This window comes from Mus caroli, chromosome 11 (genome assembly GCF_900094665.2).
Source record: "Mus caroli chromosome 11, CAROLI_EIJ_v1.1, whole genome shotgun sequence".
Classification (NCBI taxonomy): Eukaryota; Metazoa; Chordata; class Mammalia; order Rodentia; family Muridae; genus Mus; species Mus caroli.
Window position 1 is genome coordinate 57,118,563 of NC_034580.1, and position 27,759 is coordinate 57,146,321.

General features: G+C 41.3%; 2 protein-coding genes and 1 pseudogene across 31 annotated transcripts in view; 1 reads left to right on the top strand and 2 right to left on the bottom strand.

Moving 5' to 3' along the window:
- Ttc19 (tetratricopeptide repeat domain 19) overlaps window positions 1–24,149 on the top strand; it is a 36,385-nt gene extending 12,236 nt beyond the window's left edge. For 2 of the 4 annotated variants that reach the window (XM_029483993.1, XM_029483994.1), the window contains 4 exons: window positions 15,099–15,250; window positions 19,317–19,479; window positions 20,388–20,504; window positions 22,220–24,149. In XM_029483993.1, coding sequence (XP_029339853.1) covers window positions 15,099–15,250; window positions 19,317–19,479; window positions 20,388–20,504; window positions 22,220–22,266 — 479 coding nt within the window. In that variant the 3' untranslated portion in view covers window positions 22,267–24,149. Of the gene's footprint in view, window positions 1–15,098; window positions 15,251–19,316; window positions 19,480–20,387 lie in introns of all 4 variants that reach the window. The other 2 variants (XM_029483996.1, XM_029483995.1) reach the window with 2 other exon arrangements.
- On the bottom strand, window positions 10,773–11,106 carry LOC110305311 (annotated as a pseudogene).
- The window catches only part of Ncor1 (nuclear receptor corepressor 1), a 142,434-nt gene continuing 138,034 nt past the window's right edge, over window positions 23,360–27,759 (bottom strand). For 26 of the 27 annotated variants that reach the window (XM_029483963.1, XM_021177219.2, XM_029483964.1 and 23 more), the window contains 4 exons: window positions 27,503–27,556; window positions 27,107–27,328; window positions 25,703–25,879; window positions 23,360–24,376 (listed from right to left, as the gene is read on the bottom strand). In XM_029483963.1, the coding sequence (XP_029339823.1) occupies window positions 24,189–24,376; window positions 25,703–25,879; window positions 27,107–27,328; window positions 27,503–27,556 (641 nt within the window). In that variant the 3' untranslated portion in view covers window positions 23,360–24,188. The remainder of the gene's footprint in view (window positions 24,377–25,702; window positions 25,880–27,106; window positions 27,329–27,502; window positions 27,557–27,759) is intronic. The other variant, XM_029483968.1, reaches the window with a different exon arrangement.

The window sequence follows — 27,759 nt, forward strand, 5'->3', positions numbered from 1 at the left end:
ATTTGTCTTCCCTACTAAAGAACAATTAAGACACTGTATATTGTATTAAATCCTTAGTGCCTGGAAGAGAGCCTAGCCCCCAACATGGCCTCAGTAATGACTGAAAGAACAAATTTGCAAAGAGCAGTACAGAGGAGCATGAAGAAACCTAGAGAAAATATGAGGTCCAGCCACAGTATGTGAGTCATTCACCATCCAAATTCTTGCCATTGTGCATTGAGACATTACTAGAGTTTTTTCCTGCTTCCCTCCATGCTCTGTCTTTCTGTTCTCTCCCTGTGCCCCCTCTCTCTGATGGGATATTTGCTGTTATAGGCCAGACTGGCATCAAGCTTAAGGCACTCCTGCCTAAGCCTCTTGATTAGTGTGAGCCGTAGTGAGTTTCCCTTGACTTATCTATCTGTGCTGGTCTCTGTCTCACTCACTCTGTCTCCAGGCTGGCCTCAGACTTACTATGGAGTTGAGGATGACTATGTACTTGTCAGCATCCTGCCTCTACCTGCTGAGTGCTAGGATTATACCAGACCTGCTCTGTATTGTGCTGTGGGTACAACTCAGGGATAGAAAAGCACTTTACCAAATGAGCAGCATTTTTAACCCCTTGTTACTATTTTATTAAGAGGATAACACTTTTTCCAACTCCAAAAATAGTTACTAATTTTCTAAAGAAAATTCTGGAAGGCGTTTTGAAGAAAGATAATCCTATTGCTAAGAAATAGCAGCTGTTTACTTTCTGTTGTAACCTGACTTTTAATAATATATTATGAAGATATGTTTCTTCCTTTTTTTTTTTGGCAAGAGAATTCTTGGTGTGTATGGAAGCTAGTGTGTGTGTGTGTGTGTGTGTGTGTGTGTGTGTGTGTGTGTGCATGCACACTCTGTCAGCACACGCTCCTACGGAAGGACAGGCTTGGGTTTTGTTCCTCAGACGTTGTCCATTCTGTTTTGGGGAGACAGGTTAACTCACTGGCCTAGAACTTGCCAAGTAGGACAGGCCAGCTGGCCATGAAGCCTTAGTGATCTACCTGTCACTGCTTCTCCAGTGCTGGCATTACAAGCATATGCCACCATACCTGATTTTTTAAAAATGGGATTTAATTCTGGCATCAGATTCTAGCACATCAGGCGTAACGTCTCATGCCTCTATTTTCAGCATTTGGGAAGCTGAAGCAAGAGTATTGCTATGAGTTTGAGAACAGCTTGGGTACAGAGTGAGACTCTGTCTTAGCAAAGAAAGGGAAAGCTGAAGAGATAGCCCATAAAGTGCTCACCATGCACACATTAAGTCCCAGAACTTGTGAAAAAAAGACAGGCATTGTGATGGCTGCTTAAAATTTTATGCTGAGCGCAGACACAGGCTCCCTGGGGATCCTGGCCATGCAGCCTAGCCTGCCTGGCATCCTAGACCCCAGTGAGGAACAACACTAAGGCTGATACGACCTTTATGTGCAGGCATACCATTCTCAGAACATATACTTGGCACATAATGAAAACAAACTTGTGTGTTTTCTGTATGACTAGCCCTGTACCAAGAGGACATTAGTGAAAAGGACACTAAGAATGGTCTAGGGAACTTTGTCTCCCATGATATATATGTAATTACTGAGGAGGTCATCATAACATAATGAGGGTTGGGGAGATGCAAATGAGAGAACTCAAGTTCTATCCCTGGCACCCATGTCAAAAAGCTGGGTGTGCTGCCATTCTGGTAACAACAGCACTTGGGTGGTAAGGACTCACTGGCCAGTCAGCCTAGCATGGTCCCATGAGCTTCAGGCCAATAAGAGACCTTGTTTCAAAACTCAAGGAGAACAACATGTAAGGACCAACACCCAGTGTTGACCTCTGGCCAGGTGCAAACATATAATTCAATTACAAAGTAGCATATGTAGTTTAGAAGAACTTAATTTTCTAGAATATAATGACCAAAGGCTGAATGACTTAAAAATGTAGACATATTTTCTCTGGTTGTTTAAGATTTATAAATTTATAGTTCATTTGTGGTTTTCTGCATGTTTTATTTTTATTATGAATACATATTTTTCTTCCAATTTAATTTCTACAGCTCACATTGCAACATTAAAAGTCAAATGTATTATAAGACTTACTTTAAAATAGCATTCCCTTGCCATACCTTACCTCATCTGTGTTCAACTAAACTAATTTTTTCTGGCACTTCTGAATGTGTGTGCACACACACGTGTGCTTACGTAGGTGTGAGTACCTGTGAGTGGAAACCAGAAGTCAACCTTGGTATCCTCCTTGTTGATATCCTTCTTATGGTGCTTGCCTGTGTGGCTCTGCTGGCTGGCCGGCATCCCTGGGGACTCGCCTCTTTCTGCCTCTCACTTGCGTGCTCCACAGCCCTGGCAGTTTCAGACGTGGACTCTGGAATTGAGCTCAAGTCCTCTGGTATATGAGAGGTGCTTGTTGATTCTTACATTTTTCTTAAAAACATAAAATTACCATTTCCTAACTTTAATTTTTGGAAGCTACTGACTTATTGAAGAGTTAAGATTATAGTTTTTTAATTCTGTCTACATATGAACATATAAATAACATTACTTGCTGAGCCAAGTAACATGATTGCATAATTTTATTTCCAATTTTTTCAGCATTTTATTTCCTTTGGAGTTAATTTGCTTTCTTGTTGCTTTTAGAATTTATTTTGAAATACTTTTATTATATTCATATATTTATGTATGTGTGTACGTGCCCAGGCACTCATGTGTGCCACAGTGTGCCTGAAAGGTCAGTGGACCACATATGGGCTTGTTCTCACTCTTCTGTTGCTGTGATAAGGCACCATGGCAAAGACAATTTGTAGAAAAAAAGAGTTTTGGGGGTGCTTAGGGTTTCAGTGGGTTAGAGTCCATGGCCATCATGGCTTGGAGCATGGCAGCAGGCAGGCATAGAGTTGTAGCTAATTTGGTCAGATTAGTTCATCTGTTGATCTCTAGTAGGAGATTAAGAGCAGTATTCTCTTTGGCACTTTAGAATTCGATGAGTCAGTGTATATAAAGCGTTAGAATAGTGACCAGTACATAGTAGCAGCTCAGAAGATGTTGATTATTAGTTTTTATTATTGTCATAAGGCTGTGTGATCCCTCTCCTTGAAGCATGTTGATTGACTTCTATAACCCTGCCAGCAGCTTCATTGAGAGGCTATACGTGTTGTATGAAGTGCGAATATCATTTGTTTGTGCTTTTCTTGGCGTGGTAGTGAGTACTGTGGTGTGTGTTTGGAGGTCAGAGGACAGACAACCTTGGGTGTCAGTTTAGACAAATAGTGTCTCTTCTTGCTGCCACACACACTAGGCCAGCTGGCCTCAGAGTCCCAAGATTTTATTAAGTGTGAATAGATGAATCATATAGTCTGTGTTCATTTTAAGGTATTTTTATGATGTGCATGATAATGTATATTTCATTTGCTTTTATTAAGTTTTCATTTTCTTTTTTACTTGTGTCTATGCGTGTGTATAAAACTCCTGAGTGCAGGTTCCTGTGGAGGCTGGAGGACAGCTTTGGAACCTGTTGGATGTTGGGAATCAAACACTATAACTCTGTAAAAGAAGCAAGTGCTCTTAACTGTTGAATCACCTGTCCACCCCAACTTTTATTAATTTTTAATAAATTTGAGTAGTTGTCCTATGCTGGGCATTGTTTTTAGATTTGAATAGCAGAAAGTGAGGCACAGGCCCTGAGAAATATTTCAACATTCAAGTCAGGCACTCGCTTTTCTGCATTTCTTTTCATTTCTTCTTCCTGTTTTAACTATCTAAACATTTTTAGTGTTTTTAGTGTTTAGCTTTTTAGCTTATCTAGAATTTACTTGGAAAGTTGACCACTGGTTTCTTACAGGTAATTACCATTAAGAACAGTTTTCTTCAGAATTTTCTATTTGTTGGATGAGTTGTAACAGTCAACATTGTTAAATTATACTGAGTATAAATGTGTGGTAGCAGTGCACACTGCTTTTATAGAAATCCCCTGAGTTCGTGTGAGTTGAATGGAGTTACCTTGTCAGTCCCCGTCTCCTCCCCCAACCCCCCCTCCATGTATTTGGGGAAATTATCATCTGAATAAATCAGCATATGTTTATCATAGACCTTGTTAGGGAATATCAACCGAGTTAAAGTTAGGACAGTTTCAGAGCCTGCTGACCTGAGTACTGGGTGGGAGGCTCACTGAAGTCTCACCTGTTTTGTCGCCTCACTGTTTTGGCTGTCTTGTGGTCCTCTTATAGCTGGGAAGCAGTTTCCAGGAACCTCATCCCAAAGTGGCCATATCCACAAGAAAAGTGTTAGGCAGTCTTTCCTGAAGGTCTGCATGTAGATCTGTCCTTCTCATTGACTGGAACTGGATCACATGTCTTATCATTTCTCTCTGTTTTTTAAGGCAAAATTGGAGCCTTTTAGAAAGATAAAATGGGTTTGGTTTAGGAATGCTGGGGACGGTGTGATGGATGGCTCAACATAGAGACACAGTTGCTGTAGGGGCTGGAGAATGTCCTGGGGTCGGCTTTCTCTTTATACCTTTACCCAAGTTCCAGGAATTACACTCAGGTTGCCTGGTTATTGTACAAGTTCTTTTACCCTTTCAGCTGTCTTTGCAGGCCCCAAAAGAGTCCTGATGTGGAGATTTGGGGCAGCTCATTTTTTGAGCAAACTTGTAAAGTTGTGCCTTGAGGGCCATAGATGAGGCAGTCTCCAAGTAGGGCTGGGTTTTCCTGAGATGGGGTTTCGTTCTCGCTATCTCCTCACATGGGTCTTCCTCATGTGTTTGTGAGATTCTTGATCCCGTCAGCCCTTGGCAAGAGAAATGTGATAGCTCTGGTTGGCTGGCCTCGGTTAGTATCCATTCCCACTGAGTGACTTTGTCATGACAGCCAGGAGCCTGCTAGTAAAGAAATGTGAACTCCTGGGCCTTCCACTGAGGGGTGTGGCAGGCCACCAGCAGGGTAGTTTGAGCCAGTGAACCACTTCATTCAGCTGTTGGCTTTTCAGTTGATGTGGATGGCGTTCCAGGGTTACAGTTACGGAGTGGAGAATAAAAACATTTGCTTTCAGACAACCGTGTGTCTGCCTCTTTCTTTTTTTCTTTTTCTTTTTTTAATTTAGTTCATTGGCTGCCAACATTAAATAATGATTTTAGGGAAATCTTCTATATGATTTGGTACCAAACTGAAAACTAGATTTCCTCTGTATCTAGAGAGAAGTAGGCTTGGTTGGAAGTTAATGTTTAGTATGTTAGCGTTTAGCCTGCTGCTGGACAGTGCTTAATGCCACTGTATGCAGCACTTGTGTGGTCACGGTAGGATTGTCCTGACATGGTTTCCATAGTTTGTGCATTAGAATGATCAGGTACTTGAATATTTTGGCAATTTTTTTTCTTACTCACATATTTAAATTTCTTCCATTTCCTTTTTATCCATTTTTATTTTCTGTGTTGGTGCATATATGTCATGGGGACCATGTGGAGGTCAGAGGATAACTTGTGGGAGTGAGTGACCACTCCATTCTGTGCGTCTCTGTGATCAAAGTCTGGTCTTCACACTTAGCAACAAGTGTCTTACTCACCGGGTGACCTTGTTAGCCAGCCCCCTTTTCCTTTCTAAAGGCTATTTTATGTCTTATTTATGTGTGTGACTGTGAGTGTGTACCAGATGTGTGTGGTGGGTGGATGTAGAGTCCCAGGGTATCAGGGATCCTGGAACTAGAGTTACAAGTTTTGAACTGCCCATTGTGGGTGCTGGGAACTGACCGTTCGGAACGCCTGAGCAACACCTGCTCTTAACCTATGAGCCATTTCTCCAGCCCCTTCTGTTTTCTTATTTAACTCAGAAATACCAAGCACATGGAACATTAGTAAGACAATGAATGAAATCTGAGTGAATGAATTTGAAATCTAACCTACCCAGAAGAAAGTTACATAAGATTTTTCATGTTGACTCCTTCCTTCCCCTTCCCTTCAGAGTTTCATTTGTTTTCATATTTTAAGCCAAAATACTTGTGAAGAGTTAATCTATTTAGGGGTATAGTATTAGTTTTCAAGAGTGTTTAAAACTTGGAGCCTGGGTTTTAAGCATCTTTTACTTGGGCAGGTATCTTAACATCTTTATTCTTGGTTTCCCACCAGTAATCTAAGAATAACAACTGACCCCATAGATCAGACTGCATGCGCTAGCTGACTAAGTTGGGAGCCTGTGCGCTATTGATTTTTTTTTCCCCCTATATTTTGTTTTGTGTCTCACTTTTTTTTTTTCTTGGTTTTTCAAGACAGGGTTTCTCTGTGTAGCCTTGGCTGTCCTGGAACTCACTCTGTAGACCAGGCTGGCCTCGAACTCAGAAATCCGCCTGCCTCTGCCTCCCAAGTGCTAGGATTAAAGGTGTGTGCCACCACTGCCTGACTCACTTTTTCTTTTTAAATCTCTGTTATCATAATTGTCCCCATCTGGGACTTATTTTGCTCTTTATCTAGCTTACATGAGAATTTAGGTTACTGATTTAAGAGTTTTCCTTTCTGGGCTGGAGAGATAGCTCAGCAGTTAAGAGCAATGACAGCTCACCCAGAGGTCCTGAGTTCAATTCCCAGCAACCACATGGTGGCTCACAACCATCTGTAATGGGATCGGATGTCCTCTTCTGGTGTGTCTGAAGACAGTGACAGTGTAAATAAATAAGAGTTTTCTAACTTACCTACATCTCATAAATATTGGTATATTTTCATTTTTGTTTATTTCAAAGTATTCTCTAACATTTCTTATACTTGGTAACTTAAAACACTTAGGAGTGTGATTAATTTCCAGGTTTCTTTCTGTTGTTGATCTCAAGTGTATTGTTGTGAGACAGAGACAGGATGCTGTGCACACTCAGGCCTTCCCATGAGGTTTGTCCTGGCGAATGCAATATTCAGGATTTCTCTCTAAGTATCAGGATCGAACCTTGGGCCTCATGTATACTAGGTATTAGGTGGAATGTTTGGAATGTTTCTTAAGTCTGGCTGTTTATAATGAGTGTTGCCCACGTTTCTTCTTCCCTGACTCATTTTGTCTAGTAATTTATTATATGTGATTTAAAAAAAAAAATTTTTTTTTGTGAGTTCCTTAACTCCTACTCCACCAAGCCCAGCCACTGCCTATCCATATTTCTGATAACCACCTCAGAGTTCCAGGACTCTTTGTTGTAAATAATCCCTTCACCAGAAAAACAGGGTGTTTCTAGCTACTTCTCATATACTTTAGTTTCTATATCTCACTCATTCTTTGCTGAGTATTAAAGTAAAATGTGACATCTTTGACAATCACTTTTTTACCTTTCTCCCACCTTGTCACGCTTTTACCTAGGAGCTTTAGGGACTTTTTGTTTGTGGTGTTCTTGTAAAGCCTGCTCAGTTCTTATTACTGTCCTGAATTAGTCACTTACCTGCTTGCTATGTATATATATCAGTAAGCAATACACAGAAGGACTAATATGTTTTAGCTTTATACGAGTGACATATTGTACAGTTACTTCCTGGGATTTGCTTTTTCTGCGGAACATTTCATTGTGGAGATTTATCTCTGCTGAAATGGGAAGAGAGCTGTGTTCTTAGCTTGGGGGACCTTTTGCTTGCTGAACAGTGTATCTGCTGAGTTGTATCTGTCTAGAAGGGTGACTTCTTTGGATTGTCACGTGACTATGGGTGAAGTGAGGGATGAGGCCACTTTTTACTGGGGAGTGCAGGCTCTGGCAGCTCTGACTACTTCTGTAGCATGGTCCTCCATGGTACCCACAGTTCTATTACTGGACATAGAGGATTTTGTATGTGTTTCACTACAAAAAGTACTTCTTATTGAACGTCTTTAGAACTGCCTGCACATATGTAGGGTTCCCCCAGGGATACTCACCTTTCTTCTGGGGTGTATATACTAAATATTACTAAATTGTATACCCAAGGGTTTAATCAGTGCTGATTCTCTGCCCCTGTTCCTCTTAGACTTAAGATTGTTTTAATATTTGGGAGCTAGGAGAAGGAATTTCATTATGGCTTCAGTATGTGTGTCTGCTTATTAGTGAACTATAATAATTTTGTATATTGGTTGTTGGGGAGAATTGTCTGTAGTTTTTTCTCAGTTGTGTGTTTATTATGCTTACCTCCTCTTTAGCGCCTTCCATTGTATATAGTACTGTTTGTTAGTGCTGCTCACATATTTGCCAAGCACATGCTTCACTCCAGCCCGTTTGCTTAGTGTTTAAATCAGTGCCTCCCAGCCCTCCTGATGCTGTGACCCTGTGACCCCAGCCACACAATCATTTCCATTGCTACTTCATGTGTAATTTTGCTACTGTTATGAGTTGTAATGTAAGTATCTGATACACTAGATATCTGACATGTGACCTGCAAGGGGGTTGGAATGCACAGGCTGAGAACCATTGATTTCAGCCATCCATCCATCCATCCTGCTTGCCTGCCTGTCAGAATTTTCAAACTGTTACTTGTGTGTGCCACAGAGCAGCTGTGGAGGTTCAAAGGACAGCTTTCCGGATTTTTCTCTTCTACTGCACTGAGGCAGGGTCTCTCTTATGTCTGCTGCTTTGTATCTTCTAGACTAACTTGCCCAAGAGCTTCTGGCAGTCTCCTGTCTCCACCTCCCATCTTGCTTGAGCAAGTATGTGGAACAGACATAGCACTGGAGATATACTGAACAGACTCGAGAACCCTTGCCGGGCAGTTTTGTTGTTGTTCTTTTGTTTTCTTCTCCTTAGGCCGATGTGACTTCTGGCCTCTAGAATGCACTGTGGCAGGAGATGGGCTGCCTGCGAAGCAGGCACATAAGCCAGTGTTGAGTATGCACCACTACATTCATGGTTTGTGGGTTCTGGGGAATCACACTCATAGTATCAGACTTGTGCACAAGCACTTAAACCATTGGGTCATCCTGCTGGCTAGAGATATTTTTCTTAATGGTTTGTGAGTGTTACGATTTTGAGTTTTCTTATATTTTGGTGGGTTATTGTGAGTATTAATAGAATCATTGGATATTTTCCTTTGTAGTTTGGAGCTTTGTGTCTTCTTTAATAAAACCATTTACTGTATTAAACTCAGAGAGATACTTTCCTCTAAATAATTTACCTAGTTTAGTTTATTTTAGAACAGTAAAATGTTTTATTAAAAAGATTTACATAAGTTTCTAAATAAGCCATACAAAAGGACCACATGGTTTTCTCTTTTTGAAAAGGGCAGCAAAGTCACAGTGTTACTAATGAGGGTTATAATGCTTTCTTAATGTTTCTTATGGTGTAAAGAGTCAAGCCTGACCACTTAAGAGTGGTTCTCAACCTTCCTAATGCTGCAACCCTCTAATATAGTTCCCAGTATTGTGGTGACCCCTAACATACTTTAGCTGTTATTTTGGGTATTTGATAGTCTTTTTACTCAAAGGGATCATCTTGGTGGCTCACGATCAAAATAATGTGTTACTCTTACCTGGTTCTGTTGTATAACAGGCACTGACTCTGCCAGCTGCCGTGGGGTTTCCTTGATGGTTCTGCATAGCAGCCGGGCAGCCTAAGTTTGGCTTCTGGCTTTCTCTCCTGCCTCTCTTTCAGTGCATTTTTAGAGTGATGTTAATGTTTTAAAATTCTGTAGTTACAATTGACACTTCATTATATCTTCTTTCATATTCATTTCAGTCCCCTGTTTCTTTTCATTTGTTTACTCATTGAACAAATCACTGAAGAAATGAGAGCCAGCCCCTTTGTGAGGCACTGAGCTGTAGTTACGTGACCTCCAATGGAGGAAAGACATGGTAAATGTCTAGTATGTTGTGATGTCTACAGTTGACAGTGCTCTGTACATCCTTGCATTGTATAAATGGAATATGTGGCATATGATGGGAGGACTTCAGATCTGGCTCTCCATTTTGCACAAGTTGAAGGCCTTAATTTCTGGATTCACAGGCACTCAGACCATTTACAGAGGCAGCAGAAGCTGGGCTTATACACATTCCATTTGGGGTTTTTAGCTAATTTTTACCTTGTGGCCCTTGAGAACTCAGCTATGCCCAGCAGAAAGATTCCCAGTTATCAGTCATATTCTTGGAAGTAAATGCCTTAGATTAGATTCTGCTTCTCTCCTCTATTACTGTGTTCTGGAAAGTGCTGAATATGACATCAGTTGACTAAGGAAAGTTTAGTATAGCAGAAATTCCAGAATGTTCCAGGTAGCCAGAGATACTTTTGGTTTTGTAGACAACCTTGTGTTTCTAGGGGTGGTGCTGGGGAGAGGCTGCTGTGCTTAGACTTTAATTTCTTCCTTCCTCCCTCCCTCCCTTCCTTTTTCTCTTCTCTTCTCTTCTCTTCTCTTCTCTTCTCTTCTCTTCTCTTCTCTTCTCTTCTCTTCTCTTCTCTTCTCTTCTCTCCTCCTTTCCTTTCCTTTCCTTTCCTTTCCTTTCCTTTCCTTTCCTTTCCTTTCCTTTCCTTTCTTTTTAAAAGCATCAGTCCTGTGTCTTTATTAAAGGGGGTTAGAAAGGACCATGCCTGGCAACCAAGGAGTGAAATGCCAGCCAGGAAGGTGGGATGACCTCAGGCTCTTGGGCTTCAAGGGAAGACTGATGGCCTGGAAGGGCCCAAGGAGACTTTGTCCTTGCAGCAGCTGAGAAAGTGCCTAAGGAAAAGCTTTAGGAACTACAACCACAAGCTGGGTCTACAGTGAGGGAGGGGCTGAGGCTGTGGATGCAAAATAGGTTGGGGTGGTCTGGAATCACTCTGAGGCCACCTTGGCTTGTTCATCTAGATCATCCACTCACTGGTCTGATCCTGTTTGATGCCTTCCATGTCCACCTCATTAACCTCTCCATCATCAAGTGAATCATTATAGTCATTCCTCTCAGGCAGGCTTGCCAGTAGGGACCAGGTTGTTGTCTTTCTCTTCAATGCTTTGGAACCAGGCCTGATGCTGCAGCTGTCTCCTCTACACAGGGTTGGTCCAGATTAAATCATAGTGCCTTAGTCACACAAGGGAGGAGTGAAGGGAACAAGGGGGACATGGCTCTTAATCAAACAGCTACTAGGCTGTTTGATTTTGGCCAATACACTTAACCTCTCTGGGCCTCAGTTTCCTCATCGCACCAAAAGCCAGCAGCCGGTGGCAACCCGGAAGTGCTTCTGCTCAGATTTTTTTAGAGATCAGCTTTTATTAGTGGAACTTCTATACCTACTTTATAGATATGTACTGTTGCTGCAGCACTTCCTCAGACTCCGTCCTGTGAACCGCTCTTCTACACTAATGTAGTAAATCTACTGTTCTTGTACCCTGCAAAATAATGCCTGGTTATTCTCTGCAGATTTGAGAATTCCCTTGGCTTAGATTTTGAGTATAGGCGTCAGTAATGAATTTCGGTTTCTTCATATACTGGTTTTAAGTAGTGTATGTTTTTACTGTGATTAGAAATAATATATGGAAGATATAATTAAAGTTTGGAGAAGTGGGTTCCGATGTCCCTCGGGGCTCTTACAAATGGTATGGACTTCTTTTTTTTTTTTTTTTTTTTTGGTTTTTCGAGACAGGGTTTCTCTGTGTAGCCCTGGCTGTCCTGGAAATCACTCTGTAGTCCAGGCTGGCCTCGAACTCAGAAATCCACCTGCCTCTGCCTCCCAAGTGCTGGGATTAAAGGCGTGCGCCACCACCGCCCAGCTTGGTATGGACTTCTTACTCAGTTTTTTATTAGGCTGTCTGATTTGTCTTCTTGTCTAATGTTAGCAAGCAGTATCTGCATTTCAAAGAACCGTTTCCTCGGTGCTGGAGAGTTGACTCGGTGGTTAAGAGCACTGACTGCTTTTCCCGAGGACCTGGGTTCCTTTCCCAGCACCCACATGGTGGCTCAGAATTGTCTATAACTCAGCTCCAGGGGACCTGATGTTCTCTTCTGACCTCTAGAGGCACCAGGTACACATGTGATCACAGACATATATGTACAGGCAAAACACCCATATACATAAATAAAATAAAAATAATCTTTTTTTTTTTTTCTTAATAAAAGAAGTCCCCTTGGTTAGTGAAATGACTCAGCAGGTAAAGGCAGTACTAGCAAGCTTGAAGACTTGGCTTAACTCCTGGAACTCAGAGTGTGAAAGGAGAACAGCAACTCCCATGAATTCCCAATAACCCACACGGCTGCTGCCGTTACAAACACATGCCCTGTGGGTGTACTTTTCTGGATTTCTTATTAGTTCTTCCATCTACCACCCTTCCAACCCTTATTCCACCCCAATTTCTTCTAACCTCCCAACACTAGGTTGGAGAGAAAGAAGGTAAGAGGAGAAAGGAGGCAAAGACCTCTCTAGACTACTTCCGGCTGACTAGGGTCATCAGGTTCCTTGGGGCACATCCAGGCTCCATCATCAGGATATCTCCAACTAGCAATCTAGCAAACCAGCAATAGCAAACACAACAGCAGTGGGGACAGTAGCCACCCCAGGCCTTCTCCAGAGTTCCCAGAATTAAATTGCAAAACTCAAGCCTCCCTAAAGCATAGGACAGTCACAGTTAAGGGCTGTGGAAAAACTGAAGCAGCCCCATATCTCACACCCGAGATCAAAACAAAAATATATTCACATAATTGGTTTTTTTAAGAAACCAACATTTTCACTATATGCCACCTTATAAATTAATGTAATAGAAAAAACTTTAAGTCCACTTTTATATCCTGTGTGAAGTTCTCTTGACAGCAGGCAAAGAAGCCTTTTCATACTTCATTCTGGAAGTTCTTTTATGGTTTCTTTCTTTCTTTTTTTGAGGCAGGGTTTCTCTGTGTAGCTCAGACTGTCCTGGAACTCACTATGTAGACTATGCTGGCTTCAAACTCACAGAGACTCTTCTGCCTCTGCCTCCTGAGTGCTGGGATTAAAGGGGTGTGTGCCCATGCCCAGGCACAGTGCTTTTTTATTTGTCCCTCAGTCACAATTGAAAAACTGTTTATTATTTTTAAAAATGTATTCATTTAAAAATACTTATGTGAATGAATGACTATTTTGCCTGCATTTAAGTAAGTGTGCAGTTTGTGTGCCTTATGTCTGGAGAGGCCAGAAGAATTGGGAGTTCTGGCTTGTTACATGCTACCATGTTAAGAGCAGCAGGCATTTTAAACCATTGAGCCGTATCTCTAGCTCTGATTTATTTTTAGTTATATGTATGTATATATGTATATGTAACACATACATAGTTATGTGTATGTTGTGTATGTATGTATGCATACACATATAAAATATTCTGTGTGTAGATATGTGCGTGTGAGTGCAGGTGCCTTCAAGATTCCAGAAGAGGGTGTTAGATCACCTGGACCTGGAGTAAGTGCCCGGAGTGGCTGCTGGGAACCAAATGTTTTTGTAGTCAGAATGTGTGATGAATTTAAATTATATTTTTAAAGTATTTTTTAGAAAATATTATTAGAGTTGTACCTCATTAATTGCTTCCTCTCCTTTACATGTAGCAGTAGTAACTGTACCCTAGAATTGCTTGTCGTTTGTCCTTTGTTGTCTGCTTGTTTGGTTTTGGACCCAGGGACTTACATATGCTAGTCAATGCCTAGCCCTCTGTCTTTTTAAGTTATATTGATGAATGCATTTTATAGTTGAATGATTTTAAAAGACCATTTAGAAAATACAGAACCATTTAAAGACAATTAAGTGGGCCATGGTAGGACCCAAGAGGTTGAGTGCTGGAGGATTGCAAGCCATAGGCCTTTCTCAAGGAAGGAAGGGTAGTGAGGGTGGACATAGGAGGTGTTTTTCACATGGGTTCTGGGATCTGAATGCCAGTCTTCATGCCTGTCAAGTGTACACTCTTAGCTACTGGGCCATCTCTCTAAACCACTCCCAACTTTGATTTCTGAAAAGACTTGAGTCCCTTGCTGTACTCACTGTGTAGCTGAGGGGGAACTCTCCTTATCCTCTCACCTCTACTTCCAAATGCTGGGATTCTTGGTGTATGCTATGAAACCTGGGCAGTGCTATGCTGTGGTCAAACCCAGGGCCTCATGAAAGATAGGTAAGCATCCTACAAAATGAGCCCCGGCCCTCAACATTGTTATTGGCCTTTGATTAAGCAAAGGCAAATTATTTTTAGATTTCTCTGTTTTAAACTTCATATTTTTCTAACTTTCCTAATCTGATAATGTTCAGACTCCTATACTTATCTACCACAAGTGTATTCTTTTACTTGAACTGTTTCTTCAGTGACTGCTCATGGTGTTACTTAGTAACAAATAGTTCCAAACATTTTTATAACGTTTGAGAGTTTTCTGGAAACCTTAAAGGATGGAGAAGGAGTGAGTGATAGCTCTGGTGAATTTAACTGGTCATCTTCAAAGCGGTGTGTGATAGTTTACTTAATGAAAATTACCTAATAATAAGCTGAGGCAGGGGGACTGATAGAAGTTTGAAGCCAGCTTAGGCTATAGAAAACAAAACAAAGCACCCAGAATCCTGTCTCTAGTTCTTTGTGAACATTGACTTGTTCCCACCCATCACTTTTCCTACATTATTTGGGCCGTGTCTGCAGGTCTAGTAGTAGCTAGCTGATAGTGGACGCTGATGTCTGGATCTGCAGTCTCCCGCTCTTCATGTGGCATCAGCTGTGTGAAGTCTAGTCAGTTCTGTCAGTGCCACACTGTCCTAGCCCTTAGTCTTTGAAAATTGGACCATGTTCTTTCCATTACAGAATTTTGAGTTTTCTTGGTTTCTTACTGCATTTTTTTTTTCTTAAACCCTAAAGTAACATCCGTTGGCCCTCAGATTTTTTGCGGTTGGCTCATTCTACTTCGGGTTTATCTTAATCATCTTTTATGAATACTAGTTCCCAATTTTAAGATATTCAATATTGACTCTAATTTATTCAAAAGGAGGGGGGAGGTCCATGATTTCAGGCAGCTGTTTGTCACTTTTGTCATTTAATTGGTTGTCTATCCACCTGAACAGTTTCTTGTGGTTAAGAGTTTAAGTGATCTGAAGCATTCAGTGAAGCCTGGTAACCACAAAGATGAAGTACAGTGGCTTCCTTTTTGACCTTTGTATATAACTTCTATTACATCCTTGCAACGCTTTCATTTTTCTTTTTAGAAGAAACAGCCAATACTTACCTCCTCCTTGGTATGTGCTTAGACTCTTGTGCACGCTACCTGCTATTCTCCAAGCAGCTATCACAGGCACAAAGGATGTATGAAAAAGCCCTGCAGATTTGTCAAGAAATACAAGGAGAAAGACACCCACAGGTAAGAGATGAAACAGTGTATGTAAGCCAGGCCTGCCCGGTGGCACAGGTACTCTGTAAAGGGTCATAAGGTCACAGGTTCAAAGGTGCCGGGCAAAGTTGGTGAGCTCCCATGCCAAAGGGCTGGGGGTGTATTTCAGCTTGCATGGCGTTGGTAAAGTTCTATATTCAGTGACTAGTATCAGTTATGTGTGTGGCAAGACGTGGTTAGCCATTGTGAAATGTCATAAGGAATGCAGGTTGATATCCAGATGTATGGAATCCTGTCACTCCCCGGTCTGTTCATTTTTTCCACCAGCTTTCACTACTCCCAACTACTTGTTTCAGGAAGGGTTTGAGATTGCTGACTAAGTCACTGGCTCTGCATAGGCCCTTTTCTGAGTCATGGTTTATACAGTAGTCTTTGTACAAGGCAGACTTTTAACCCAGGGACTGTACTCAGAGCTTCAGAATATGTAGACTCATGTTTACAGTGGTTTGTAGATCCTTAGAATCTTTTTTTTTTCCTCCTGGAGCTGGGGACCCAGGGGCTTCTTCCATACCAATCAGAACCTTGCAAGTAACTCTTTAGTTCATATCTAAGTATCTTTTTCTCCTGTGTAACTAGGAGGTGAGGAAGTAGAGATTTTGAATTTGGGACGGGGGCAGGGAGATGGGGCAGGACTAGGGATTAAAACTAGGGCCTCATAAATTCAAGGCAAGGGCTCTACCACTGAGCTGTGGCCATAACTTATAAATACACTATTAAAAGCAATATATAGCAGACCAGTAGCCAACATTAAACTAAATGGAGAGAAACTTGAAGTAGTCCCACTAAAATCAGGGACTAGACAAGGCTGCCCACTTTCTCCCTACCTATTCAATATAGTACTTGAAGTCCTAGCCAGAGCAATTAGTCAACAAAAGGAGATCAAGGGGATACAAATTGGAAAGGAAGAAGTCAAAATATCACTATTTGCAGATGATATGATAGTATATATAAGAGACCCTAAAAATTCAACCAGAGAACTCCTAAATGTGATAAACAGCTTCAGTGCAGTAGCTGTATATAAAATTAAATCAATGGCCTTTCTCTACACAAAGGATAAACACACTGAAAAAGAAATTAGGGAAACAGCACCCTTCACAATAGTCACAAATAATATAAAATACCTTGGTGTGACTCTAACTAAGGAAGTGAAAGATCTGTATGATAAGAACTTGAAGTCTATGAAGAAAGAAATTGAAGATCTCAGAAGAAAGATCTCCCATGCTCATGGATTGGCAGAATTAATATAGTAAAAATGGTTATTTTGCCGAAAGCAATCTACAGATCAATGCAATCCCCATCAAAATTCCAACTCAATCTTCACCGAGTTAGAAAGGGCAATTTGCAAATTCATCTGGAATAACAAAAAACCTAGGATAGCAAAAACTATTCTCAACAATAAAAGAACCTCTGGTGGAATCATGCCTGACCTAAAGCTGTATGTACTACAGAGCGACTGTGATAAAAACTGCATGGTACTGGTACAGCGACAGACAGGTAGATCAATGGAATAGAATTGAAGAACCAGAAATGAACCCACACACCTATGGTCACTTGATCTGTGACAAAGGAGCTAAAACCATCCAGTGGAAAAAAGACAGCATTTTCAACAAATGGTACTGGCTCAGCTGTCGGTTATCTTGTAGAAGAATGCAAATTGATCCATTCTTATCTCCTTGTAGAAAGCGCAAGTCTAAGTAGATCAAGGAACTCCACAAAAACCAGAGACACTAAAACTTATAGAGGAGAAAGTGGGGAAAAGCCTCGAAGATATGGGCACAGGGGAAAAATTCCTGAACAGGACAGCAATGGCTTGTGCTGTAAGATCAAGAATTGACACATGGGACCTCATAAAATTACAAAGTTTCTGTAAGGCAAAGGACACTGTCAACAAGACAAAAGGGCCACCAACAGATTGGGAAAGGATCTTTACCAATCCTAAATCAGATAGGGGACTAATATCTAATATGTATAAAGAACTCAAGAAGCTGGACTCCAAAAAATCAGACAACCCCATTAAAAAAATGGGGTACAGAGCTAAACAAAGAATTCTCAACTGAGGAATACCGAATGGCTGAGAAGCACCTGAAAAAATGTTCAACATCCTTAATCATCAGGGAAATGCAAATGAAAACAACCCTGAGATTCTACCTCACACCAGTCAGAATGGCTAAGATCAAAATTCAGGTGACAACAGATGCTGGCAAGAATGTGGAGAAAGAAGAACAAATCCTCCTTTGCTGGTGGGATTGCAAGCTGGTACAACCACTCTGGTCTAGCGGTTCCTCAGAAAATTGGACATAGTACTACCGGAAGATCCAGCAATACCTCTCCTGGGCATATACCCAGAAGATGTTCCAACTTGTAATGAGAGCACATGCTCTACTATGTTCATTGCAGCCTTATTTATAATACCCAGAATCTGGAAAGAACCCAGATGTTCCTCAACAGAGGAATGGATACAGAAAATATACATTTATACAGTGGCGCACTACTCAGCTATTAAAAACAATGAATTTATGAAATTCTTAGGCAAATGGTTGGATCTGGAGGATATCATCCTGAGTGAGGTAACCCAATCACAAAAGAACACACATGATATGCACTCACTGATAAGTGGATATTAGCCCAGAAATTTAGAATACCCAAGATTCAATTTGCAAAACACATAAAATCCAGGAAGAAGGAAGACCAAAGGGTGGATACTTTGCCCCTTCTTAGAATGGGGAACAAAATATCCATGGAAGGAGTTATAGAGACAAAGTCTGGAGCTGAGACGGAAGGAAGGACTATCCAGAGACTGCCCCACTCGTGGATCCATCCCATAAACAGCCACCAAACCCAGACACTATCGCATATGCCAGCAAGATTTTGCTGACAGGATCCTAGATAGCTGTCTCTTGTGAGGCTATGCCAGTGCCTGGCAAACAAAAAAGTGATTGTTCACAGTCATCTATTGGATGGAACACAGGGCCCCCAATTGAGGAGCTAGAGAAAGTACCAAAGGAGCTGAAGGGGTTTGCAACCCTATAGGAGGAACAACAATATCAACTAACCAGTACCCCCAGAGCTGTGTCTCTAGCTGCATATGTAGCAGAAGATGGCTTAGTCAGCCATCATTGGTAGGAGAGGTCCTTGGCCTTGCGAAGATAATATGCCCCAGTACAGGGAAATGCCAGGACCAGGAAGTGGGAGTGGGTGGGTTGGAGAGCAGGGCGGGGGGGATAAGGAACTTTTGGGGTAGCATTTGAAATGTAAATGAAGAAAATATCTAACTAAAAAATAGTACAAAAATGAATTTTATATAATTTTTCAAAGCGGGCAAGACAAAGTATTTCTAGGATATTAAATGTAGAATTGAACCAGGTGGTGATGGTTTAATCTCAGCACTCAGGAGGCAGAGGCAGGTGGATCTCTCTAAATTGGAGGCGAGGCTACAAAGAAATCCTGTCTTGAAAAACTAACAAAGATTAATACAGAATTGAGATCATCTCTGCTTTCTGGCAAAAACCATTCTTGAGGTAGGAGTTGACTGCTCTGTTTGATAACTGTAGTCCACCGAGTAAACAAATTAGACTGAACGTGGAATATTTAGGACTAAATGCAGAGAGCCTGATGCATGTCATTGGGGAATAGTAAGAAGCAAGCCTGGAATTCAGAGCACCATTTGTTTCTCAGTTCCAAAGTCATAATGAGACCCTCCATAGTACAGGTGATCTGTTTCTTCCTAGGGAGGATTGGGATTGGAGCAGTAGTGCTGCTGTAATACAGTGGGGCGTTTGGTGGTGCTGGCTCCTCACTCCCAATCCATCTAGGGCAGAATAACCTGCCCCATTCTGAGTGTTCATAGGTACTTACCATAGTGTGCAATTGACAATGTCTGCAGCACAGTGTGATCAACAGATGTCTGCAATTTGTCCCTCTAATTTTGTGGAATTCTAGTAAAGTTGAAGACTTGTATATATGCAGTGTAACAAACTTCAGGTTAATGTTCTACAAAGGTGTTTCTAAAGAAAAGGATCTTGTTTCTTTTTTATAGACCATTGTGCTGATGAGTGACTTGGCTACTACTCTGGATGCACAGGGCCACTTTGATGATGCCTACATTTATATGCAGAGGGCGTCAGCTCTGGCAAGAGAGATAAATCACCCTGAGCTGCACATGGTACTCAGCAATCTGGCTGCCATTTTGATACACAGAGGTAGGTTGCGGTGGAAACGGATTGCATTCTGAGAAAGTTTTCATCACTGGGCTTTGAAATGAAATGGTTTGGGGAGGACAAATGACAATGAAGAATCCCCAAAGTCAGTGGTTCTCTACCTATAGGTGAGGCCTTGGGGTCAAAGGACCCTTGCACAACAGGGGTCACCTGAGGCCATTGGGAAACACAGGTGTTTACATTATGATTCACAACAGCAGCAAAGTTGACATGTCGTTATGAAGTAGCAACGAGAATAATGTTATGATCGAGGGTCACCACAACTTGAACTATTTTAAAGGGTCACAGCATTAGAAAGGTAGAGAACTACTGCTGTAAGTTAAAAGGCTGGCTAATACTTAAAAATGTGGGGGAGGGGGGAAAGGCTGGCTAAATAAGGGTAAAAAAAAATGCATGTGTGTTAAAGTACTATTTTGCTTAATTCACTAAACTGTCATATTTCTGTATGACCATATGACGGCAAAGAACACTTTGCAGTGATAGGTCCTTGTCTCTGTAGTGTTTTACAGACGCTGAAGTGTTTTCACAGGTATAATTCCTCAGTGTTCTGAAGCCACAGTATGATAAAGCATCAGTTTCCTGCTATTCCATAGTACTCAGGGCTTCTACAGTTTCCATAAACCTGGGAACATAGATCTCTGTTGCATGGAATACCATTGTAAAATTTCTGGCCAGGGGAGAGCCCACTGTAATCCCACAGCACTAAGTACTTTAAAGCTGACACCTACTTACTGTAAGCTCAGCTTCTCTCACCCAGCTGTCATGTATGCAGGACACCAGACAGCACTAGGTGCCATTTTTGAAGCATCCAGCATATCATACAGTGTCCTCACTAGTGGTTCCTGGTGAAAACACATATTTTCTTCTCCCCTCTCTTTGGGTTATTTTAGAGCGATACACACAAGCAAAGGAGATCTACCAGGAAGCGCTGAAGCGAGCAGAGCTGAAAAGAGATGAGGTTTCTGTTCAGCACATCAGGGAAGAATTGGCTGAGCTGTCAAGAAAAAGTAGACGTTTGACTTAATTTTGTTAAGCTATATAAGTTAATTTTGTTGTAGAGAGGGTAACCTCTGATTATCCCAAAGGAGTAACTGTTCCTTCGTTGTCTGGACCTCAATCAGTGTGTAAATCATTGTTGAAATTCAACGTTCGTCAACTTGGCTTCGGAGAAGGACAAGTTGCATACACTGCCACTTTTGTTTCTAAATTTATTTTACTTTGAGATGGGTATCTCTATGCGTAGGCTGGCCTGGAAATTGCTATATGCTTGAAGTTGGCCTCCAACTTGGAGTACTCCTCCCTCCTCCCTCAGCTTCGAAAGTGCCTGGCCCTACTTTTGTTTTTAAAGGTGAAACAGCTTTTACCCTGTACTGACTGTATATAAGGTACACTCCGTGCTCATCTGAGAAAGTTACAGACTACAGTTGGCCAAGTTCCTCGTGATATGGTCATTATACCTTACATAAGATTTTGATTCATGCTTACTTTTCTCTATCCATTTCCTGCAAACAAGTTACTTGTATCATGACACAGGAGGATTTTAGTTAGCTCTCTTACACACTATTTTCCTGATGCATTGTGAGATTTAACGACTATAAAGGGGAATGATAATTCTAATTGGCCATCATTAGGCAGCACTTCTAAAGTGGAAGTGAGACATTTGGACTGTATATCTGTTTGTATGTAACTACTAAAAATGATGGTGGCAGAAGGAATGAAGCCCTCATCAGCACTGTCTGAACACTGGGCTTCCCTTATAACCACAGGCACAGAGTGGAGTAAAGTTATGCTTACAGCACCGATGTGCACGGGGTAATGTGCAGCCCCTGATCTGGATCCTAGTTGGCTCTACTTCTGTATTTTGCAGTCTCTGAAGTCTGAAACCAATTAGATTGTTTGTCTGATGACTTTATCACTGCCTCAGAGTATATAAATATTGTGATACATGGATGGATGCTTTTACCTTTGCAGTCTGGCAAATGGCTTTTTGCCTAAAAGAAACACATTTTTTTTCTGGGTGCTACGAAGGAACCCTAGTGGTAGAGGTAGGCGGTGTGAGTACAATTGCCAGTGGACTTTGGTTCATGTGTTTGTTCTGGGAGAATCTCTATAATAAACTAGAGACTACGCAATTGTATGGATTCTAATAATCTTGGAATCATAGAAAAATAATGGCCAAGTTACTAGACAGACATACTAAGGTCCAAGTCCTCAGAGCTACCCCAGAGTCTGTTTGAGTTCATCTACCATTCACTTCCTAACCACATGTGATTTTCCTACTAACCATGAATAACCAGGTAAGAGTTCAGTTACCTTTGCTTTGAAAATGTTTTTACTTTTTCACAATTCCAGAGTTACCCAAGTTAGCTGTTAGGCTTTTTAATGTTCCGTGGTGACTGACCTCATGTCCTGTGGCTGGGGACACGGTCTGTGTATGTTCCCAGCAGCATTCGTTTGCACTATTATAAAAAAGGCAGTGAGACAAAGGGACTCATCTCCTTTTACTGATTACAACTTTTAACAATTTACATTTAATTTCATATTAAAGTTTTAAACTATACCATGTTACTAGGGTTTTCAGGGCTTAAGTGTTTGTAAGACAATCACAGCATATGAAAATTTAAAGTGTAGTATAAAATTTCTCACTAAATAGACTGGAAAATTGTCAGGATATTACCTCTGCTGGAAGACCTTGATTTAGTTGCATGTGCATGTGTTACAGATACAGTGCTGGCCCACAACAAATGCTACACCTTGATTTGCAGCTGAGGTCACAGACTCAGTACTTGCTTCTGCCCTCCTCGGTAAGACGTCCTCCACCTCTCTAGGTAAACTTTGTAGGGATTCTGTTCTGTTGTTTTGAAGTAAGAAATGATTCTGGATTTCATGTTGTATTGTCGTGAACATGGATAGCACAAGCAGTCTTCAGGAGGAGCTACAAGAGTAGGTGACCAAGCTAGATTGACTGATACAGTAAGACAGGGCCAATCAATCATCATCATCATTTCTTGGGCTAGTTGACAAAGTGACTTACTAATAACTTCTAGACTTATGTGACTATGACTTGGCAGGGGGACACTTTCAGCAGTAAACCTAGTCAGAACACTTAGTCTTCATTATGTTTGTGACTGTTGTAAAGGTAATGACTTTACAAGTGATAAGAATCCTGTTCTGGCTGGTCCAGAACTCACCTTGTAATCCAGACTAGTCTTGTACTCTTAGTGATCTGCCTGCCTCTGCCTCCTGAGTGCTGGGATTAAAGGTGTGTGCTATGATGCATAGCTAAAGTTTAAGATCTCAAATGTCTGTCTTTCTTACTTGCTGAGTTATACGGACAAATGCCTAGCCTGCACCTTCATCTATAAAAAAGTGATCAGAAAACCTGTGGTGTAGATAGATGCTAAGAGGTGCTTGGGCAGTGGTTTTAGAGACTCAGATCTCCTGAAGACCTCCCTTTCCCTTCTAGTTCTTAGTGGCATTGCCCCCAAACTGCTAAGCATCTGTGTGCAGGAAGGAAGCCTAACACCATGGTCAGCCACATGAGAACAAATCTGAATCACAGCAAGCAATTCTTAATGAATAAAGGTGATCCTACAGTGCCATAGTTAGTTTCAATTCAGTCTTTAAATTACTTGCACCTTAAGAATCTGTTCCCTAGAAGCAGAGAATGGGCACTGATGCAGAGGACTGTGCTCAACGGTCAGTTCACGATGCAGCATAAAAACAAGCCTGGAAGACAGAAAGTTCTATACAGTGTTATCTTTTTAACTCCGCCAATTCTGTATCTAAAGAAAAGCATGTATACTAATTGTTTGAAACCTGAGAAACGAAGATTCTTACGTCACAAATGATGTACTGTAGCTATGGACAGGATAGAGTCAAAATTTATTTCAGAACAGAAGCTTTGTTGGGCTGCATCAAGTGCAAAAGAATACTTAGGGGGTGTGGTTAAATTACCAGTGTGCATAAACATTGAGGTATGCCTCAAAAAAGCCTTTAAACTTTAAAACTGAACTATAACATACCCATGCAGTAATTTTTTTCAGTGCTACCAATGAAAGCCAAGCCTGCACTGGAACTCACAATATGACAGTTGTGTTGCTCCTGTCTTCTGACCTCATACAGGCTTTATGACAGGGTATGTGTTAAAAACCTAAATATTTCCACAAGATTTAAACATCACTGGGAAAGCTGAATTTAGAGGAAACAAAAGTACAATGCCCATGACAGCCAGCACTGCGGAACTGGGCTGTGTGAGGTTTAGAGGCTGGGGTTAAAAAGATACACAAAGAATTTTAAAAATTCTCCCCAGTTGATCCGCTGATTTAAATTTAAGTACACCAGATACTACAGCAAGGAGATACACTGCAAAAAGGTCATCTATTTACAGAAGATTGATTTAAAGACATCATGGTTTTCTTTACAAACAGATGTAAGAACAAGAATTGTCCACTTTAAAAAAACCTCTCCACTTCACCGCCACTGATATAATCCATTCAAGTGCCTATATTAGAGGCAGAGTTTTTGTTTTTTCCCATTTGATTTTCCAAATGAATTTCCATCATTTCTTCCTCATCCATGGCCCTGGCTCTCCTGAGAAGTCTCTGGGCACAAATCATGGGAGGGCAGAATCTTTTTTTTTTTTTTATCTTCAATAAAAACCAAAGCCAGAGCGCTCTCCCACACACAGCTCAGTCGTCACTATCAGACAGTGTCTCATACTGCGCTGAGAGGAGCGGGGCAGGCTCCCTCTCCCAGATGCGGTTCTGTTGATGTGGAGCTGCTTGGGTGATGGCAGATGGGGTGCATGCGATCGGTGTAGGTGGTGTACTGCTGAGCATCCGTATGGTCAGAGGGTTGTAAGGGAACTGAGTAGAACCTGACAAAAGAAAAATGAGGTTTTCACTGTTGTTAGCATTCAATGCAGTCTTTACAGAATGGAACAAGACAGGACGCTGCTCTAGTAAAACGGTCTGCTGATGCCTTGGGTAGGGGTGATAAGTCTGTGATGTCATATCACATGTCTCCTTGGAGAATTCAAGTAGGGAATACTGAACATTAAGCTGTAATCAGAGAAGCCTAGCTATGCTAGTGACTTTCCATTGGAAATCAGAAATACAGCTCTTATAATGTGGCAAATACCCAGAACTTTTAGCCAGGCTGTGTGACCCCTACACAGTCTCACGTGGCCAACTTACATATGAGATTTAAATGGGACACAACAGTACTACTTCCCTTTGTGATCTCCCCATTGCATATCTATCAGCTTAAGACCATAAGAAATATATTTTATCAAATAATTCCTTCCTTTCCTAAAATAAAGTAATGGAACCGTGTGGTAAGAGAACGGCGAGGTGGAGCAGGTATGGGCAGGAAATGAGAGCCAAGTCCACTGACATACTTCTGTGTGAAGTTGCAGCACATCATGTTGATGCTAACGAACATGCTAGTGGAGTTTGCATTTGTAAGAGGTACATATACATAATTCTTTCTACACGTGGCATTAGAGGTTTAAAAGGCAAAAGCCTTAAAGTGTATAGATATGATAATTATGAAATTGTTAGACACAGCAGGAGGGCTCAGCTCAGATTTGAGGGTGGGGAACGGGACATGTGATTAATCCATATGAAAGAAAAGCATACATTTCTTGAAACTCTTATGCAACAACTTTCTTTCAAAAAGAGGCTAGTTTTTAAAATATTTAATTCTTGTTTGATTGTGTTGTATATTCTGTATGGACATGCTTCTGCCATGACATGGGTGAAAGTTGCAGAACAACTTTTGGAGTTCATTCGCCTCTGCTACCTTTATGTGGGTGAACTCAGGCTGAGCTCAGGCTACCAGGCCTGCAAGTACTTTACACTGAAGCCATTTCAGTATCTCATTGGCCCTACAATTATATTTTTAAAAGGTTACCCCTCCCCACACACACACTCTTGTTAAAACATTACACTGCCCAGTTATGATTTTGATTTCTTAGTAAAAGCTAAAGGTCAGTCACCACAGTTTATGGAAGAGCTGGAACCAAACTTAAGTTGCAAATACTGGTTACCACCAGTATAGTGCAGACACAGGGATGTATGGGTCATGTAAATATAAAATCTTTTTTTTTTCGACAACTAGACCTAAGGAATTACATAGAAAAAAAACAACAGTTCTTGCCCAAACTGTACTAATTCACTGACAGTTAAGTGGGGCTCCGCACCTGTTGAAGAGGGCCGGTCTTCCCATGCCCATCCTGGTGTCTGCCTGTGGTAATCACCTTCTGAATGTACAGAGGAGACAGAAGAAGGCCTTTCAGTTCCTAAATAGCTTTGCCCAGGAATAGGAGATTTAGACTTCCTGCTGTTTGATTTGTTGATCAGCTTTGGTTTGCATACTCCTAAAAGTGAAATTCAAATTAAACTATTGATTACTGATAAATTCTCAGTGACAACATAAGTTCTCAGTGACAAAACCAAACCCTACCAAAATGTTGACTATTAACGCTAAGTGAAGACTCCAGATCAGGGCACATCCTCATCCTATAAAGGTGGCAAAGGCTGCTGGCCTTAAGACTGTAGGTAATGTTAGTAAATATCTGCTTCCCACCAACTCTATCTCCACCAACACCCCAGTTTAACAGAACCAAGTGGAGAGAGAAAAGACAGGCTGCAGCAGCTATGCCCCCACCTCAGGACCTCACAGAAACTCTGCAGTCTCACTGGCTCTCCCTATCCTCCCACCACAGAGTTCACAGCACTGAGACACATGCGACTGGGTTCTATAACAAACTATCACAGACTTAAAGAACCCATATCACTTAGCATGCATTTTTCATCAGCTCCAACAGTTGCATCTTACCCCAGTTATATCACTTTAACTCCCTAATAGTTGCCAACTGATTTTAAAGCACAGAAATATACAAGCAATAAAAATTAGAGCAGAAACAACTTCAATGTATAAGTTACAGGAGGAGGGAGGCAAACACTGAACGGTCATTGCTTTTACCCTTTTCTTAACAGGAAACAAACACAAAAACCTAAGAGATAACTGCTTAAAAGATAAAAGGTGTTTGTAAGGTTCTTTGTAGGTTTGATTTATGGACTGTAAATGATGTCATACACTCTGTGGCCCCTCCCTATAGTTATGTTGAGGAATTGCTATCCATCCAATATCTTTCTGGGTTCTGGGATCTCAAGGATAGTAGGTTGAAACAATTTTCTATTTGAATTATCTTTCCCTGAGATGTATGGGGTAGGAGTACAAGTATCAGTTCCTTACTTCTGTCCTATTGGTCCTAGGGACCAAGCCCAGGTTTGCTGCTGGCCCATGCCTTTGCCACTATGGCCTTCTGCTCCCTTTCTGTGAGCTCCTGTGTGGCTTGCAGCTGCACTGAGATTTGTCCATTTTTATGAGAATAGTAAATGACATAGTAAAAAACTGGGGCTGGAGAGATGATGCAATAGCTAATAAGAGCCCAGGTCCCCAGGTTAAATTCCCAGCACCCACTTGGTAGTTGACACCCTTCTGTAACTCTAGTTCAGGTGGATCCAACACCTTTTTCTAGCACACGCGTTCTCTCTGTGATCCATCAGGATATAAAGTTGCAGAACACCAAAAACCTTACCTGCGTGAGGTGACGGCTCCCCTTCATCTCTCCGTGTCTCACTGCTCGTCACCACTGAGGTGCTGGCACCACCAGGCATAATGCCCACAGGATGGGGCATGACAACACCATGATCTTCAACTTTATCATCAAAACTTCCCATGAGAGCCTTTCTGATGATGTCTTCTAGACCAAGGTTACTGGCAGGATCAGCAAAAGAATGGCTTCTTGAGCTCACTGCACCTGAGGAGACAAAGCAGTGTGCTTCTTGGTTCTGAGGCAGATCGAGGCACAGGGAAATGAACACCTAGTGAATTCCCAGCACTCAAAAACGTCACAGAAATGTTGTGCTCATCGGTGTCATCCCTACCATTGCTTTGTTTTGCTCACTTCTCATCGAATAGTTAAGAATCTTACCTGATGTGGTGACTGCTGGCAGATTGAAGATCTCTGTTCCTGGCTGAGCAGCTGCTGTATTCAAACACATTAGGTTAATTGAGATGAGATAATCATGATACAAAGTCTCTAGAAATTCTAGAATAAAAGTTAACCTTTTAATTTTCTACATATATTTCATTTATTATGTGGAGATGAAATAAAAATATCTCTCTTTGGGTAGGGAAGGTATTAGGAAGTAAAGTCAGGTCAGGTTGAAAATTCAAACACAAATAAGA